Source organism: Lipophrys pholis (genome assembly GCF_963383615.2).
Source record: "Lipophrys pholis genome assembly, chromosome: 7".
NCBI classification, from domain to species: Eukaryota; Metazoa; Chordata; class Actinopteri; order Blenniiformes; family Blenniidae; genus Lipophrys; species Lipophrys pholis.
The window spans coordinates 5,653,240-5,671,290 of NC_137638.1; the positions used below are offsets into that span (position 1 = coordinate 5,653,240).

Here is an 18,051-nt window from a genome sequence, read left to right on the forward strand (position 1 = left end):
CTGGTGTCTTCTTTTAAACTTTATTTTCATTACATCCATCTGGGTGGTAGTACATAGACCAAAGGAGTCCAGACGTCTCTGTCCCCTCCATGTTCCTCCAGCTCTTTAAGACTCTTTAAGTCTCTCCCAGACCAAACGAGAGATTTAATCTCTCCAGAGTCCTTGGGCCGTCCTCAGGGCCTCCTCCCATTTGGACTCGCCTGGTAAACCTCTGAAGCGTCCTGATCAGATGAAAAACCTCAAATGGCTCCTGTCAATGTGGAGGAGTGACAGCTCCACTTTGAAGAGTTCCACCATCCAGGAGAGACTCACTCTATCTCACAGGGTGACGAGTGACGCCCGCCAGCCTGTCGAGAAAACTCATTTTGGCCGTTTATATCTGCGATCTCATTCTTTCCGTCATGGCCCAGAAGTCATGCCCTCAGGCGAGGGTGAGGATGTAGACCGACCAGTAAACAGAGAGCTCTCCTTCATGGCTCGGTTCCCTCTTCTTCTTCAGTGACGGCATTACTGAATCTGTGACAGATCTCATGATCCCTCCTCCCATCACTCCTGAATAAGACCGTCCAGGTCCATGCAATGTAGAGCCGTGTCACCCAGAGCAGCCCCACAATATCCAGGGCCTTCATGAACTCTGGCTGTGTTTTATATTTATTTTCCATGACCACACGTCGCTGGATGGCGTAAAAAAGAAAATAAAGAGCCAAAACGCAGTGTGTTTCACTTCAGATTATAGAAATATTTATTGGTTTCATTTCGGCTCTGCTATATCCACATGCATGCTAAACATGGTGGTCAACACGTGTGTAAAGAGCTCCAAACACGGAGTGTGAAAACAGTCAGTATCAAAGGTCAGCGAGCTTAGGTAGTGAGGAGGTTAACCATCATCAACATTATCATCATAGAGGATGCGCAGAGGTGTGTGTGTGTGTGTGTGTGTGTGTGTGTGTGTGTATGTGTGTGTGTGTTTGGGTGCAGGCAGGAAAGCAGCAGAGCTACATAACATAAAAAAAAGCCAAAGATGAGATGTGTTTCAAACGTCCAACAGTCAGTTTGTTCCTTGAACTCAGCACAGAGTCAACAGTCACAGGCCTGCTTCCTTTTTACACACACACATACACATACCAAGTGTGTGTGTGGTGTGTGTGTGTGTGTGTGTGTGTGTGTGTGTGTGTGTGTGTGTGCAGTAGTATAGAGTACAGTCTGATCTGAGCCGGTCTGGTGGAGGAGCCGCAGTGGAGCGACCTTCCTGAGAGGACAGTGAGAGGCCACATGTCAGAGTCTGGTGGACAGATTGGAGACGGACAGCAGGACACGCCGACAGCTGCAGGAGACACGAGCTGCGGTTATGTGGATTAATGGTAATCTGATTAGATGCTGACCCGATTAAATTTGCACCATATTAATGCTTCAATCTGATTATATCCCAATGAAATTACGACGGGATCGTAGGGGGTAGGTCTGATCTGATCAGGGACTCTGTGCGCATGTCACAAACGTCATAGTGCAAAGCATCATGGGATTGATCCACTGAGATTAATCTGGTAAAATCTTGGTAAATGTAAACCGGCACAACATTCTCATTACTTTATTCAGTGGTGATGTAAACGGGACAATCTGGTCCTAGGATCGGAAAGAATTCAATCAGAATGACAAAACAGTGTCAAATATCTGATGAGTCATCCTGCTGTCTGGGGCGTGTCCTCTTTCATGCAGCCAATAGGAACCCTTGGTTGAATCCCGAAGCCTCGCCCCCTCTCTGTCGGTGGTACGCCTCTGGCTTTAAATATTTAAATATGAGCGCCTGCAATCAGGGGGCGTGTCCTAAACGTTCCGCATAATTGGCTCCAGAAAAAGACAGATCTGGAACGCGGAACGAATGGTGAAAACAATGTGTCAGGAGTTCTAGAATGTGTAAGAGTTTGACAAGGTGTCAGAGCTCTGCAGAACTTTACCAGAATTGTGGAACATGTGAGAGTTCTAGAAGTTGTGAGGATTCTAGAACGTGTCAGAACTCAACATGGTGTGTAAAGAATTCCAAGAATTTGTCAGGCTTCTAGAAGTTACCAGAGTTGTATATAGTGTGAGAGTTCCAGGATGTGTGGTAGTTCTAGACTTTGTATGACAGGGTTCTTGAATCTGTGAGTCGGTCAGTGTTTGAACATGTCAGAGATTCTGTGCGAGAGTTCGAGAATTTTCCAGAGTTGTATATATGCGAGTTCCTGAATTAGTTTATATGTATAAGAGATTTGGATTATGTCAGAGTTCTAGAGTTGATCATACTTCTAGTACATTTTCAGAGTTGTATAATGTGTGATAGTTCTGGATGTCAGCGTTCTTGAACCTATGAGATTTCTAGAATGTGTCAGAGTCTTAGAAAATCAGAGTTCAGCAATGAGTATTCTAGAATGTGCAATAGTTCTAGAGCTTGCCAGAGTTCAAGTACGTTCCCAGAGTTGAATAGTGTGTGAGAGTTGAACGACATGTCACAGTTCTAGAACCTTTCCGGAGTTCTAGAATGTGCGAGCATGGAGAGTATTTGAATGAGTACCTTATAAAGGGTTACAGCCTGGACTTCACGAAGCATTCAACATGTGTGCGAATATAAAGAAAGAAACGATGAGCTGAGATTTGCCACTCGGGGAACCGAGAGAACCGTGAAGGAACACGGCGAGCAAGAGGTGGGATCTCGTCTGCTGTACACAGTAGCAGCTATTTACACGTCACAAAACCATGGGGACAAGCCATGTTAATCAGGTATCGTATGTACAGGCTGGGTTCTCTGTTTCAGAGTTCAGATAAAGAAGTTTCAAATTCCTTTGAAATCATTCAAGTTCTATTATATATATATTTATATATATATATATATATATATATATATATATATATATATATATATATTTATATATATATATATATATATATATGGATCTGTATAATCATCGATAGCAAGTTTGCAGAAGAAACTTGTCAGAAGTATAAATGCATATTGACGGTTGGGTTTCTTACACAGCGTCATCACTTCATGCATAGAGGAACTAGACTGAGAACACAAAGGCTACAGAACATACGGATACAGATCACGGTGCTGCGCAGAGCTCACGTTTAAAACCCTCGTTTAAAATAAATACTGAAATAAAACCGAAGCCTGCGCTGAGAGCTCAACCCAGGAGGGTTAGAGTTTACCCATAAATACAGAAAGGTTAAAAAAAAAAATTTAAAAAACTTGATCGTAGCTCAAAGGCAGAAGAAAAGGAGAGGAACTCTGGTTTATTCCGTCCTGTTAACGGGTGTATTTGAGCTCAACAGACTGTGCTAACGTTTGTTTTCCTTACCTCTGTGGTAGAAAAGTTCCATAACAATGTGTTTGTCAAATGTTAACTTTATGACGGCAACTGATGGGCAACGCTTATCACCTTAGAATAGCGCTGGAGGAGGCTAATGCTGACGAGCATTAGAAATCTCCATTTGAGACAGAATGGAAATGGAGAAAGCCCATGGTTCCCAAACTTAGCGATATGTTCCCTTGACGTGTATCTGTGAATGTGGCTGATTGTGTGAAACGCTTTGATAATGCTAAAGCACGGAAAATGCGCCACATAAGTGAAGGCACATGTTTTTCTAGCTTCCTGGGACAGTCTTGGTAGCTTGCAGCAACTTTTATAAGATGTGATAATCAACAACAGTTTCAAGAAAAGCAGCTAATGCTAAGTAGCATTGAGAGTGTCCATCGCTGATGACAAACAGACTGTACAAATTACTTTGGGTCCAAACAGTCTTCGTCTGCTCAATTTTAAATTTTTTTTTAATTATATGCCTCATTCAATAGGATGCTGGGAACAATGCTAATGCTATGTAGCATTAGGAAATCTCCATCCAGGATGAGTCACAGCAACGTTTTACTGACAGTATGCAAAGATGAGGCGAAGCCGATGCTCATAGGAAGGTGAAACGCCACCTTCTGGACATAGGTTAGTTTTCAAGTATTAGCATTAGCCCATACCTTTGTTCAGATTTGAATGAAAACGTTTGGAAATCATTTGTTAACACCTTGAACGGGTTGTTGTGCGACTCCGTGTTCTCGATTCCCAAGTGAGTTGGTCGTTAGCATTGCCTATTGAACCACGGGGAAAAAAATAAACCAGAGTCCTCTTTTACCGTACAGCACAGTACTTTACAGAGGAAGTACTCAAGCTACAATAATGATAAAAAAAAAACAAAAAACAGGAGAACAAAAAGATGGGAGACTTTGGTCCCAGATTCGGTCCAACTTCAAACAGGAAGTCAGCGCTCACACTCGTTCAATGTCCATCCCTCTGTCCTTCCTGTCCGATAAAAGGAGTCGGACTAAGAGCCCGGATGAAACCGTGCAGCATTCGTAAGGTGAAAACTGTCCAGGTTTACTTGTGGAATCTCTGCTGGTAAAGCGTGGAGTCGTCGAACAGCGGGTTCTTCACCTCCATTTCACCCGTCTGAAGAAACACAGGAGCATTCTGGGTAAAACAGGAAGTACCCACTGAAGCTAAGGTGCTAATATCTCGAGCCAAAATTACAAGCAAACACCAGTAGAAGTCAATTTAGTTTATAAATAAACGAGTTCATGCTCTAATTGTGACGTTAGCCTCGTCGCTAACATTAATACAAATGAGGAAACACATCGTAGCTGCCTGGAACCCCGATAACGCTAGCTAGCAATAAATAGAATGCAGCTGGTCTTGATATTTTCTCTTTTATTTTATTTTCCAAATGTTTATTTTTGATTTCAACTAAAAGTAAAAACAGACATTTTTTAATTTTGAGTTAATGCTAATGCTTAGATTAGCATAGGTTAATTGAATCTTCTTAGGTTGATTTGAGTTTTTGACAAATCTTAGTCATTTTCGTCACCGTATTACTTCTTTTGTGATCTTTTAAACCAGAACTTAACACATTTAAACCATTATTCCAACACCGACACGGACATCGCGCGGTCTGGAGATATCGCGACTTATAGTCTGCTGACTCGGCCGGCGGGACTCACCGGGGCCAGACCGGGACACTCGTACACCGTGAAGTCTCCGTCCTCGTTCTCCTCGTCCGTGGACGCTCCCGAGTCGGGAACCTTTGGCTCGTCTCTGTGTCTGCACACACACACACACACACACACACACACACACACACACACACACACACACACACACGAGTCATGGTATATTCCAGAAGGCTGAGGCAGATTGAAGCAGGCGGGGGGGGCAGCGGGGACAGGTGAACTGGACTCACTTCTCCAATGAGAGCATCTGCTGCTTCTGGTGCTGGTAGTGGTACATCTGAGCGCTGTGGGCCAGCTTCTTGTCCCCAGGCTGTGGCACAGTGGAGGCGGGGTGGGGGGGGGGGGGGGGGGGGGGGGGGGGGGGGGGGGGCGGAGAGTCAGAGGTATCCGGTTACAGTGATGACCTGTTTTTCAGTCCACTGCACGCCTCCCTACTGCACGTGTTCACATCTCATCACTGTACCATCAAACCACTGGACTATCCAACGTTAAATCAAGAATACTGAAAACTGAAGGAGCTGCTAGACGCTGAAAAAAAACCTTCTGATTGTCACACAAACTGCTAACAGAAGATAAATCATTCAGTGGGAGGAAGATGCTCTGTAATCTGGATGTTAGCTCTTCTTTATGAACTGATGACAGAACAGCAGCTCCAAACTATCAACATGCATTGATAGTTCATCTGAAGCAGACAGCTAACTGCTAACTAACTGTGTCATTGCTAATGACAGTTACTTTGAAACGATAGCTCTTCATTCACTGGCTTCAGGCAATAATGCTAACGCTAAAGTTGACAGCGGACTCAACGAGAAAGACAGAATGGGAAAGCAGTTCCAAAAAAGGCTAACACTATGTGCTACCACCTTAACTGCCACCATGCTGACAGCCACTAGCAAGGGATGCTAACCTACGTATTCCATCTGCTAGCCAAGGTGTCACTATGTGTTGCTATCTCAAAGTTTGTTAAGAAAATGTAAAATTTTTGCTGAGTTAGGATATTCCTGAGGCCAGACGTCACCAGACCCACAGCAACACTGAAGAACTGATGAATATTGAAAGTTATCCAGGAAACACTGAGTATTCGTGGTGAGACGCTTAACTGTCCGTGTCTCCGCGGATTGTCTGCACTCACCACGTTGTCGAAGGTTTGAGCCTTCATCAGTCCGTAAGCCGGGTAGTCCACTTTCTGAGTGAGACGCACTCCTTTCTGTAACCTGCAGAAATGACAAACTTTCTGCCTCAGAGGTCGCCAGTCTTCAGTAAACTCCGTGGAATAAACTGAGGGGTGGGGGGGGGGGGACGTACCTCACCCAGCAGGCTCCGGCCACGAGCAGAGCCAGCGACCCCGCCACGATGAAGATGCTGCTCAGAACTGAGAAGACATAGAGACATACGGTAAAGGGCAGCTGGAGCTGCGGGTTTCTGCGAGTGCGAGCGGTGGACATGACGGCTGCTGTACTCTGAGGGGATCTGAGATAATCTGCAAGGATCTGAGGGGAGCGGCCAATATGGCGGCGCCGCCACACAGGGGAACATTGACGGACTAACAAGGCGAAGCAGAACTAACGGACATGAGACAGACCGTCTTCACGCTTCACAAAGGAGGCCTCTGAAGACGCTTCAACCCCGGGGGGGCTTCAGGTCTGCTGACATCACCGCGTTTCTGTGTTCTGCTAGATCTCATCCAGGGAGCCGGGTTTGATCCCGGCTCCCTGTCCTCCAGAGACCAGATCGTATTTGGGAACCGAAAGAAAACACCAGGAGCTGGGAATGGAGCATAGTCCGAACCACTGCACCACTGTCCACAATGACCAGAGCACTCACATCTGATCAGTGAAGTGGTCTTTACTCAGCAAGGATGACATAAAAACTGGCACAGTGGTGAAGTGGTTTGCACTGTCCTCCCACAGTGAGAAGACCCAGGTTAAATTCTGCTCTGGGCCCTGATTGTGTGCAGGTTGCATGTTTTAAGGCCTCATTTACACGGCAACGTTTTAAAAACAATGTCAGATTCCACGGAAACATCAGTAAAGCGGAAAACAATGTAGTTAGCATGGCAGGCCATGAGATGGCGCTGTTGGTTGTTTTTGCAATGAATTCAAAAAGCTCATTTTCTGTGGCACCGACTTGTAAGCAGACTCCCAGACTTCCAAACTCACTTGAAAATGACGAGTAAAAGGAGCCGCAATGCCTGAGGAGACTCACCGATGAAGGCGTGGTCGTTGGAGGGGTAGGGCAGGATGACGGGGTCGCTCAGCAGAGCGGGGGTGTGGTTTGTGGCTGCGGCAGTGGGAGGAGCCGCGCTCTGATTGGCGCCCCGCTCTGTGGGAGGAGCTCTGTGGGCGGAGCCGATCTGTTTGTGCTCCCCGGAGGCTGCGGTGAGGAGAGGAAAGGCTATGGTGAGAGGACGCCAGTGGGAACGCTGAAATGTGCAGAGGGGAGTCACGGTGCGATACCTGGCAGCTTGGACTCGGTCCTCTGCTCGCTGATGACGGCCGACAGGAAGTCGATCTCCTCGTCCAGCTCTGGATACGTTTTCACTTTATCTGGAAACACCATTAGATACACAACCGTCACTCACAACACACCCAGTGTACCATTGTTCTCAGTCCTTGAAAAAGTTCAGCCGGACAAGATGAACATGGTAAATGTTCCTGCTTAGAACCCGTTTTTAATCGAGTGAGTGAACAGTGGAGAAGTGGTTAGTTCTGTTTACAGGACAAAGCAACATGGTGGGTGGTTAGTCCACAGTGCCTTTAGCATTTCAGCATTTCATGATCGTTGGATCACATCAGAAATATCCCGGTTTGAGTCCACAACAGAACCTCAATGTAGAGCACTACATGTTCTCCCGGTGCCTACATGATATTACAGGAAACTTTAGACTGAAAGTTTGTGTCTGGCAACAGTCCAGACCCAGTGAGACCAGTCAAATCCCGTGTGAGTCATCAGATCTATTTGGAAGAAAGTGTTATATAAAAGTAAGAAAAAGCAGCCGACAAAGTCGTGATAAGACTGGGCATGAAAGTCTGTTAGTTTCACTTCAGGGGAGAACTCAGTGAGGTGGACACGTCTGTACAAAAACGTATCTGAAAGTGGTAAAAACACTTAGATAATAATGATGGATCAGACATCTGGAAACAACTTGCACCCTGCACAGTTGAGTTGATACTCCACTGATTTTGTAAATTCAAAAAGAACAATACAAAGTTCACGAGATGTGAAGTAAACACAGCTGTCAAAATCCTTCTTAATTTAACACGCCTCATTGAGATTTCAGATCAAACTTTTACTTAAAATAAGTATCCTTAAATATTGAATGTCCTTTTTATGATGGAGTCACAATAGAAAGTAAAACAGCAATAGAAGATAAGCAACACAAGATCGAAAGAGAATAAAAAACAAAACAAAAAAAACCTTACCATGGATACAAATACACAATACAAAGTGTTTCAGTGACAAAGGGAAGATAAAACTGATGTTGAAAATCAGATAAAATAAGTTGTTGAGTGGATAAACACATGATTTAGAAACTAAGATGGAAAAAGTAATAAAAATACACACGGAAAAATGACTTTTTCTATACACAAGTGGACAAAATGGTGAAGAAGCCTCTGTCCCAGCTGGACATGGTGTTTCTTTTCAGTTAACTTTAGGGTTTAAAAGTTAATTCCTTTAAAGCTTTGGAACTAATTTTACACAGTTACACGGTTGCCTGCGGTCAAAAATGAAAAGCATGCTGGGAAGTGGAGTTTTCCTTCAACAAAAGACTGGAAAAGTCCCTTTCTATTCACCTTCTTATCTGGTCAAACATTTGAAATGTCTCAAAACTGACACCAATCACTAGTGTCAAAAAAACATCAACCCCGCCCCCAGTGGCTGAGAAGAGAAGTGCACTCTGGACAGGGGTAATGAATGAAAGTGGTGTTTGAAGACATGTCGACCGTTGGGGACTCCTCTCACCATGAGAGCCTAAATGAAATCATGAAGTCATTAGGTCCAGATGAGAAATTGTCCTAAAACTACTGTCTCACTCCACTCGCCTCCTCTGCACCCTCTAGGTCAGTGTGTGTGTGGCTCTGTGATCCATTCTCACGCCCACTTGAACGACTCCAACTGTGGGCGGATGAAAACATGCTGAGCGAGAAAGCCAGCGAGCGAGCGAAGGAGGGGGAGGAGGAGGAGAGAGAGGAAGAGGAGGAGGAGGAGGAGGAGAACAGCAGATGTGAATGTTGGAGTTGGGTCCTCCTCGGAATGATGAATGAAATCTGTCACTATGGCAACAGGGAGGAGGAAGGAGCAGGAAGAGGAGGGGAGAGAGAGGAGGAAGAAAAAAGAGACGCCACTACCGCATGCTGCGACGGGCCAGAATATAGTTGAGATTTGTTCCTCTGCATAACAGTGCTCTTTCTTTTGCCCCGAATTCGACATCGGCAGGTCCCAACAGACTGTAAACTTTGTTGTCATCATTCATAGATGGAATGAAGGACATTCATACTTCAGCCACTAGGTGGCAGCACTGTAATTAATCCCAGGCTATTTCTTCCAGAGCTCCACTAACAGTATTAGCACTCGTGGCTAGTCCTTACAGACATTATGAAAACAACCTTTTTACATTCAACTTTACAAAATGTGGACACAGCAGGAGAAATGGGGGGGGGGGGGGGTGCTTCACCTGTAACTGAGTGAAGACAACATGACTGATGTTGGGATGATGGGACAGTTCTCTCTGTGTTGCATCATCACATTAATGCTTCTTTCACTCATCGTGGATAAAAATATAATACATTTTCCCAACAGGATCTTTACATTTTGGTGGAGAATCCAGAGACACTGACTGACCTTTACTGGAGTGAGCAGAGTGAGCAGCGTGACTGGAGTGAGCAGAGTGTCTCCTCTGGACCACACAGCGCCCTCTGGAGTTCTCCACCAGGGGGCGCAGGCAGGGTCCACATTGGGAGCCGCCCAGCAGACAGAACTCCCGCCCGGCCCGGGCGCAGTCCAGACTCCGAGGGCACTGCTGGAATCCTGCAACACACAAACCACAGAGACAACAAGGCTTCCTTTAGGTGTCAGCTTCACTACACACCAGCTCGAGTCACCTCAGACCGACAGAAAAATACTATGAAAACTACACTGAGGTGAAGGGCGCAGAAATGTGCACGTCTACAGCTGGAGTGTGTGTTCTGTTTAAGGTGTGTGTTCTCTTTAAGGTGTGTGTTCCCTTTAAGGTGTTTGTTCTCTTTTCAGTTGTATTTTATGGTGGTGGGGAAAAAGAAAACATGAATGAAACATGGTTAACTTGGTTTATCACCCGGTGTACACACACACACACACACCAACACACCAAGGTATAAATGCACATACACCAACACATACTGTACAAATATACACACGCACATACAGAAACACACACTCGCTCTCTGCTGAGTCTCTGCAGCAGCTTCTTGTGGGGTGGGGTGGGGTGGGGGGTAAATTAGTCCAGATTATCAATATTAACATGTTTAGCTTCCTCTACTGCCGAAGAGCCTGGGCAACAGTTGTCATGACGACTGCCATGGCAACTGAGAAGGTGTGACATCATCACGGGGGTGAGTCACCGCGCGGGAGACGGAGGGGTTTGTGTTGTGTGGAGGAGAAACCTTCATCGCAGGTGATAACTGCTCTCATCCAGGCACGCGCACGCATACGCGCACACGCACACACACACACACACACACACACACACACACAACCACAGACCGTCCCAGGTGTCCTTGTGGCTCTCCTCGTTGCTCAGCCATCATCCGCCGCAGCAGCTAATCTATGCAAAGCTTCTCGGCTGGACGACAACGTGCCGCCTTGTTTCTGAGAGGCAGAGATCCGAGACTTGCGACACACAGCAGCCGCACTCCGTCTCTTCAGCCTCGTTTCCATCCCGCAGTATGTGCTGGGACGGGACGGGACAGGTTTTCATGCGTTTCCACTGACAACCGCTGCCATTTTTGATAACACCTCCGTTGAGGTACCCAGCACATCGGCACGGGTTCCATAAGGACGAGCTACAACGCAGCCATCTGCTGATTGGTCAAAGGTCAAAGGTGACTTTATTGGTGCAGGAGAGTGCATCTGGTGGTACATACAGATACAGTGACGATCGTCACTCTCGACAAGCCCGTAATATTTATAAACCATATAGTTCCCAATAGAAGAGTACCCTCTCCTTTTTTCAAAGATGTAGAGCGCACGAAAAAAGAACAAACCTCACTACTTGATAAAAGATGATATTTTGCTGTTGGTGCAAAAATGCAAAAGCAACAGTCAATAAAAAATGTTTTCAAGCATTTTTATTCATAACACCGCTCCGCTCCAGTGCTGGGCTGGTTTTGATTCACCAAATCATCACAGTGAAGAAAGACGATGGGCGACATGCTCACTTGGAGCAGTTCCCCAGACGTTATTGTCTTATTGCGGTTTTGTTTGACGTAGAAATCTAATTTTAACAACCTCAGAGCAGACAAAGACAGACACTGTGATCTCTACCGCCCCCAGTTCAGACTGGGGTCCAGGACCCCAGAGCGTTCCGTAAAGTCCACTCTGAATACAAAGTGTTCCTCCTACAGCTGCTTAGAATGCCAGCACATTAAGATAAGAGGACGGTGAAGCCTAATGTTCCATCAGGCTGTGTTACATCTGTCAGCTGCCGCACGGCCTTAAAATACACTCGGTTCTCAAGAAGTCACAGTTTCCTAGCAACCTTTGGTCCTCCGTTTCATTAAAGAAAAGGAAACGTGTTCGGTCTCACTTTGCTTGTCACCTCAAGGCTCCCCGAGTCCCAGCTCGACGGAGGAGCTTCACTGTAGTGTACAATCGTCCTTTAGCGAATATGAACTCAACGCAAGGTGTTATTTTTTTTTAAATAATGTGTTTTTAAACCAATCGACAGTGAATCCTGCTCCAGTCACCAAACACCTCTGTGTCATAGAACTGCTATCTCAGCATTAGCAGGCTTTAATAGCAATTAGTTTCCCTTTTTAACAGCCGTCTGCATGTCGGTAGTTCATCTCAGTTGTTGCTGCGCCTTCTCGTTTTCATTAGTTTATAAATCAGTTTCTTTAAGAAAAGATATAATCCAGATTAGAGCATCTTCCTCCGCTAACATCCAGATTATAGAGCATCTTCCTCCAACTAACCGATGTAACTTCAGCTTATCTACAGTCACACAATACCACTATATTTACTCTTATACTTACACACATATTTGTTTTTAAACTCACCAGTGACACTGTGATTGCTGGTAAAGATGTTAACATGAGACGACAGCTCGATAAGTGAGATTTTAATTGTGACTTTTAGCGTCAGAAGCCTTTTCCCTTGCCTTCCAGCATGATGACAAACCTAAAATACGGGAAGATCATCTCTCTCTATGAAATCATAATCCCGATGCTTTCTATCCCTGACTCTCTCTCCTCCTGCTAAATGAAGTGGCTCTGTGTATTTGTGGGCTGGCGTTAACGGGACGGAGGCCTTCTAATAGAGGTGGAGTTGAACGGGGGACGCAGGAATAGAAACCTCTGTCTGTGACGGATGTCTGTTCCAGGATCAGATCTGAGTCACTGAGTGAGTTTTAATGGAGCAGGATGTGCACCCAAATGGTCTAATGTCCAACACGAGTTGATCTGTGAGTTTGGATCGCATTAATAACGCTAATGCGACACGCAGAAGCTTTTTGCTGCGTTTCTCTGAAGCTCGACCGCGACAGGTGGGAAATTATGCAGAGAGGCGCTCTGACATTAACGCAGATGGAAATGTCAGCTGATGACGGCGATGCTTTGATGCTGCGCGTGTTCAAACAGTGACGATGCTAACACTCACACAGCAGCAGCAGGGTGTACAGAGGAGCTGCACAGTAAAGCAACATGAAGCCTCCATCAGGTCAGCAGAAACACTAAACACCAACCAGTCACATTAAAGACCACAGGAAGTACACGAAAACAGTTTCTGCAATGTTCATTGATGATCTTTTTACTCATCTTTGAGTGCGACATGTGATGTCACGCAATGTAACGTGAAGTAACATTGTGTTACGTGAAGTAACGTCATGTAACATGAAGTAACGTCATGTTACGTGAAGTAACGTCATGTAACATGAAGTAACGTCATGTAACGTGAAGTAACGTGAAGTAACGTCATGTAACGTGAAGTAACGTCATGTAACATGAAGTAACGTCATGTAACGTGAAGTAACGTGAAGTAACGTCATGTAACGTGAAGTAACGTCATGTAACATGAAGTAACGTCATGTAACGTGAAGTAACGTGAAGTAACATCATGTAACGTGAAGTAACGTAAAGTAATATCATGTAACATCAAGTAACATCATGTAACAGGAAGTAACATCATGTAACGTGAAGTAACGTGAAGTAACGTCATGTAACGTGAAGTAACGTCATGTAACATGAAGTAACGTCATGTAACGTGAAGTAACGTGAAGTAACATCATGTAACGTGAAGTAACGTAAAGTAATATCATGTAACATCAAGTAACATCATGTAACAGGAAGTAACATCATGTAACGTGAAGTAACGTGAAGTAACGTCATGTAACGTGAAGTAACGTCATGTAACATGAAGTAACGTCATGTAACGTGAAGTAACGTGAAGTAACATCATGTAACGTGAAGTAACGTAAAGTAATATCATGTAACATCAAGTAACATCATGTAACAGGAAGTAACATCATGTAATACATCTAAAAAAACTTTGAATGGAGGCTGATCAATTTTTCTTCCTTCTATCAAACTACGACAGGAACTGAGGGTTTTTTTTTTGTCTTTGAATTGATTTCAGGCCGGACAGAATCAAACTGTGGTTATTATTCAGCGTGGTGAATTAGTACTTGTGGGTCGTGAGAGCTTTCAGTAAATTAAATGTATTAAATCATGTGTAGCACCTCCATTGATCTCATACGGCAAATGCAGCTGAAGCAGAAATCGGCCTAAGGAATCAGTTGCACTCCAACAGCTCAGAGAGTGCAGTCAGCAAAGACTCTGAACAACAACCGTGACACGTCGGTAAAAAACCGAAGGAAACTGACAAAGTGACCACAGGGAGGGGCTTCACTCTCACCATTCTTCCAAGCTTACACTGAGGATTTAATGACAGTCACAGAATATAGAAAGGATGAGGGTGTGGCAGAGAGGTGAGGCAGGGCACCTGACTCTTGTCAGGGCCTAATTACCTCTCTGCTCATAAAGGAGGAGCAGCCCGAGCCTGAGACCACATTTACACATAGCCGGGTGTTTACAAAAACTGATATTTCCTCCTCTGCATTTACAAAAAAAAAATCTTCATTGACACGAACCCACATAGACGCCTGGTTCAGAGCTACAATGATGATGCCAAACCTGTAGGGGGCAGTGTAACGAGAAGCATGAAGCTATGATAGCCAATCAGAATTCTTGAAAAAAACATGACGTCACTAATTGTGATGTAAATCTGCGCCTACGCCCCTTTAAGGTGTAAACAGAGAGTTATCCAGATCTCCATAATATTTCAAAGAAAGATATCATCAGTTATAATTAGATAGCATTATTAGTCCATTAAATCTGTGTTCATAGTATAAAATCAAAAATAAATAAATAAAAAAGTTCATCTGGAACTGGGTACCGTCACACAATAGTTGTACTTATGTGACATAAAGAAAATGTCTGTCTATAAATAAGCTTTGAGCTGTGACTCAGTCACGAACTAAACCAGGACATTTTGTTCAAATTTTCTTGAATTCAAAACAATTTTAAATACTGAATCCAATGACAAATTGAGGTTAACATATTTAGTAAAGTATTACGTCTCTCCAGCAACCGTCTTTTCTTTATTTCAGTAAACTTCACACGTTTTGTCGACACTGTTTCTGTTCGAGGAAATGAGTCTTTTGACTTGTCACTTCCTCGGTGTGGTGTTGCTTTTAAAGCCTGTGGAGCGACGTGCTGACGGAGCTGGGAGGGAGAGGAGCGACGTGCTGACGGAGCTGGGAGGGAGAGGAGCGCTCTTCAGCTCCGACAGCAGGAATGTGTCATTGAAGGAAAGCAGAGCTAAAAGCTGAAGCCGACACCTCCCCTCTGATAACCCGGAGGCCACAGACACAGCGAGCACAGCACAGCCTGAAAGCACCTCCAGCTACCCATTCCTCCACCCATTTACCCCTCCATCCATCACCTGCCCTTCCACCCACCCATGGATCCATTCATTCATACAACAACCAACCCATCAATCCATTATTCATCCAGTCATTTACCCCTCCATCATCTTCCTATCCAACCACCCATTCATCCATCCATCCACCTGTCCGTCCATCGATTCATCCTCCCACCCATTCATCCATCAATCTATCATCCATCCCATTAGTCCATACATCCACCCATTCATCTGTCCATCCATGATCTATCTTTCCATCCATCATTCATCCATCCATCCAGCCATCCATCCACCCATACATCCATCCATCCACCCATACATCCATCCATCCACCCATTCATCCATCCATCCATCCACCCATTCATCAATTATCCATCCATTCATCCATCAATTTACCATACATCCCATTATCCATCCATCCATCCATCCATCCATCCTTGCAGCTCTGAATCATCCCTCTCTCCTTCCTCGCTGCCTTAATCGGATTTTTTCTGCTCGGTCTCTCATCCAGACGCAACAGCTGACGTCACAGAGGAAAAGCCCCCCGGAGCCACGATGGCAGCTCCATGAGCCACGACTGCAGCCTCAGCTTCACAACACCCCACCCCCCTCCTGGCACCTCATCCTGGACCGTCACCACCTCATCTTCCTCCAAACACTGAGTCAACTCAGCAAGTCAGAGCTCAGTTACATCAAATCTTATTTTCTAACCACACTGATGCATAAAGCAACTTTTTAAGGTTTTTTTATTCCCTCCAAATCTGTGACAGGTCTCCTCTGGGCAGCTCCAGAAAACTCAGGGGGTCAGGGGTACGCCTATTCCTACTATAACTTTCTGTTGGAAATTTGAGCCAACAAATCTTAAAGGTAAAATTTTCAAACACATCGGAAACTAAAATAAGTTCCAGTGCAAAACCACAGTTCAGAAATACACCCCCCCAAAACATTTGTAAAATCAATCGTTTTGTAATTGCAAAAATATTTTCCTTTCCTATAAGTTTCCATCAAGTTTCCATCTTGTATAAACTAAAAACTTGTAATAGTTGAAAATATGAAAAAAGCCATAATGAAATAATAAAGAAAGAATGGTATCTGTAGAATAACTAAATATTTTAATCAACAAACGCTTGAAATAGTTCAATAAAGAAAATCTAAAATTAATCTTGAATTTTTCTCTTATTTTTTTGAGACAAAACTGTAAACAAAAATGAAACACATCTCCAAGCGAACCTGATATAAAGAGAGAGATTTTATCCACATGGGAAACTTTTTTGAACTATTTTGCCTCGAAAACACTTTATTTTATTTTAAAGTGTAGGTTTAAAAAAAAAAAATCGGAGATATTTGAAAAACTTAGTGGAAACAGCCGGGCATGCTCACGATATGGTTTTCAGCATTTATGCTGTTTCCGTGGAAACGGATGCTGTCTTCAAACATTGCTGTGTAAATGCAAAACTTTTCTGAGACGAAAATGCAGAAACAATGTATTTTCTCTTGAAATGTTGTCATGGAAACGGGGTCTAAAATACTTAAATCTAACATAATGAACCAAAACAGGCATACAAAGAAACATGATCCCACTAAAAAGTCATTGAATTATAAAAATCATCATTGAATTGTGATTAAAACTGATTAACAAGCTGTTAATAAATAGTGTTTTATATATTGATGAAATTCAGTACAATATTTCTTCTCCTTTTAATCGACAGAAGGCTAAATATTTTCTTTAAAAATGGTATTTTATGTAACTTTTTGTGACAAATAAGACATTTTTATCAATGAAATCTACTTAAATAACACATTAAAAGACTTGTGTGGCTGTGGTGTCACAGATGTGGATTAAACAAAATGTGGCTAAAAGGAACATTTGTGGTATATAATACAGATAAATAGAGAACAATATACTCAAAGTCCTTGAAAAAAAAATCTTCCAACACAAATAAAGCTGATTCATTACCCTGATTTCACTTATTTCTTGACATTTAACAGTAAATCAATGCAGCTTTTTATGTTGTAACATAAGATGTTAAGTTAAATATGTAAAAGAAAATGTTATAACAATGTGACAAAGCCGGGGCAAGTTGTCCATAATCAGACCTCCAGGCGGTGGACAGAAAGGGTTAAATCCCCGGAGGCCCCGCACAGCCCCCGGACAGCCGGGGGACGGACACCGGGAAGACGAACACCGGAGGACCGACCCTCGGGGCGGCGGCAGCAGCGTCTCACCTGTCAGGCAGGTGCTCAGCGCCAGTAGGGCGGCGAGCACCGCAGCCTGGACGAGCAGCGGAGCCCGCATCCTGGGCACTGCTCCGGCGGCGGGCGCGGAGCGACGCGGAGCAGCAGCGGCGGAGCAGCGGCGGGAGGTAGAAGAGGAGAAGGAGGAGAGTCGGTGCTGCTCATCCCCCCATCCCCGGGAGGACTCCGAGAGAAGAAGCCAGTGATGAGACGCAGGAGCTGGGCCGGCGGTGAATGCAGCCGGGGCGGTGGTGGAGGCAGCAGGAGCCGGCCGCGGGGCGCCCTCTTATCCGCAGGAACTGAGGTCTCCTCCGGTCACTCCGACGGTTCAGAGACGGTCTGACGGATGATGGAGGTCTGATGCTGCTGTGAGTTGCGTCACTACGTCAGAACCTGACGTCAGCACGCTGTACCCCGCCCACAAGTCGAGCATACTGGAGAGTTACCGATCTGCTCGTCGACATTATATACAGAGACGCCTCAATGACCATAGACAAAGAATAGACGAGTGATGCAGTGTCGCCGCCATATTGGATGGGTCATCTCGCTCACGAATCTGACCAGAGTCAGCTGGAGTTAACGCAGAACGAGCAACTTCGCTCACGTTTTGG

The 18,051-nt window shown here is 44.7% G+C and overlaps 1 protein-coding gene across 1 annotated transcript; it reads right to left on the bottom strand.

The window, feature by feature from the left end:
- Window positions 1-4,400: 4,400 nt before the first annotated feature.
- Window positions 4,401-17,510, bottom strand: npdc1b (neural proliferation, differentiation and control, 1b; the record flags this gene model as incomplete). The annotated part of the gene is made up of 9 exons (XM_080466814.1): window positions 17,432-17,510; window positions 9,878-10,057; window positions 7,486-7,554; window positions 7,235-7,402; window positions 6,335-6,401; window positions 6,162-6,243; window positions 5,260-5,339; window positions 5,021-5,120; window positions 4,401-4,472 (listed from the first exon to the last, which is right to left on the bottom strand). The coding sequence occupies exons 1-9, from the start codon at window positions 17,499-17,501 to the stop codon at window positions 4,401-4,403; spliced, it is 888 nt and encodes a 295-aa protein (XP_080322940.1). The 5' UTR covers window positions 17,502-17,510.
- Window positions 17,511-18,051: the final 541 nt, after the last annotated feature.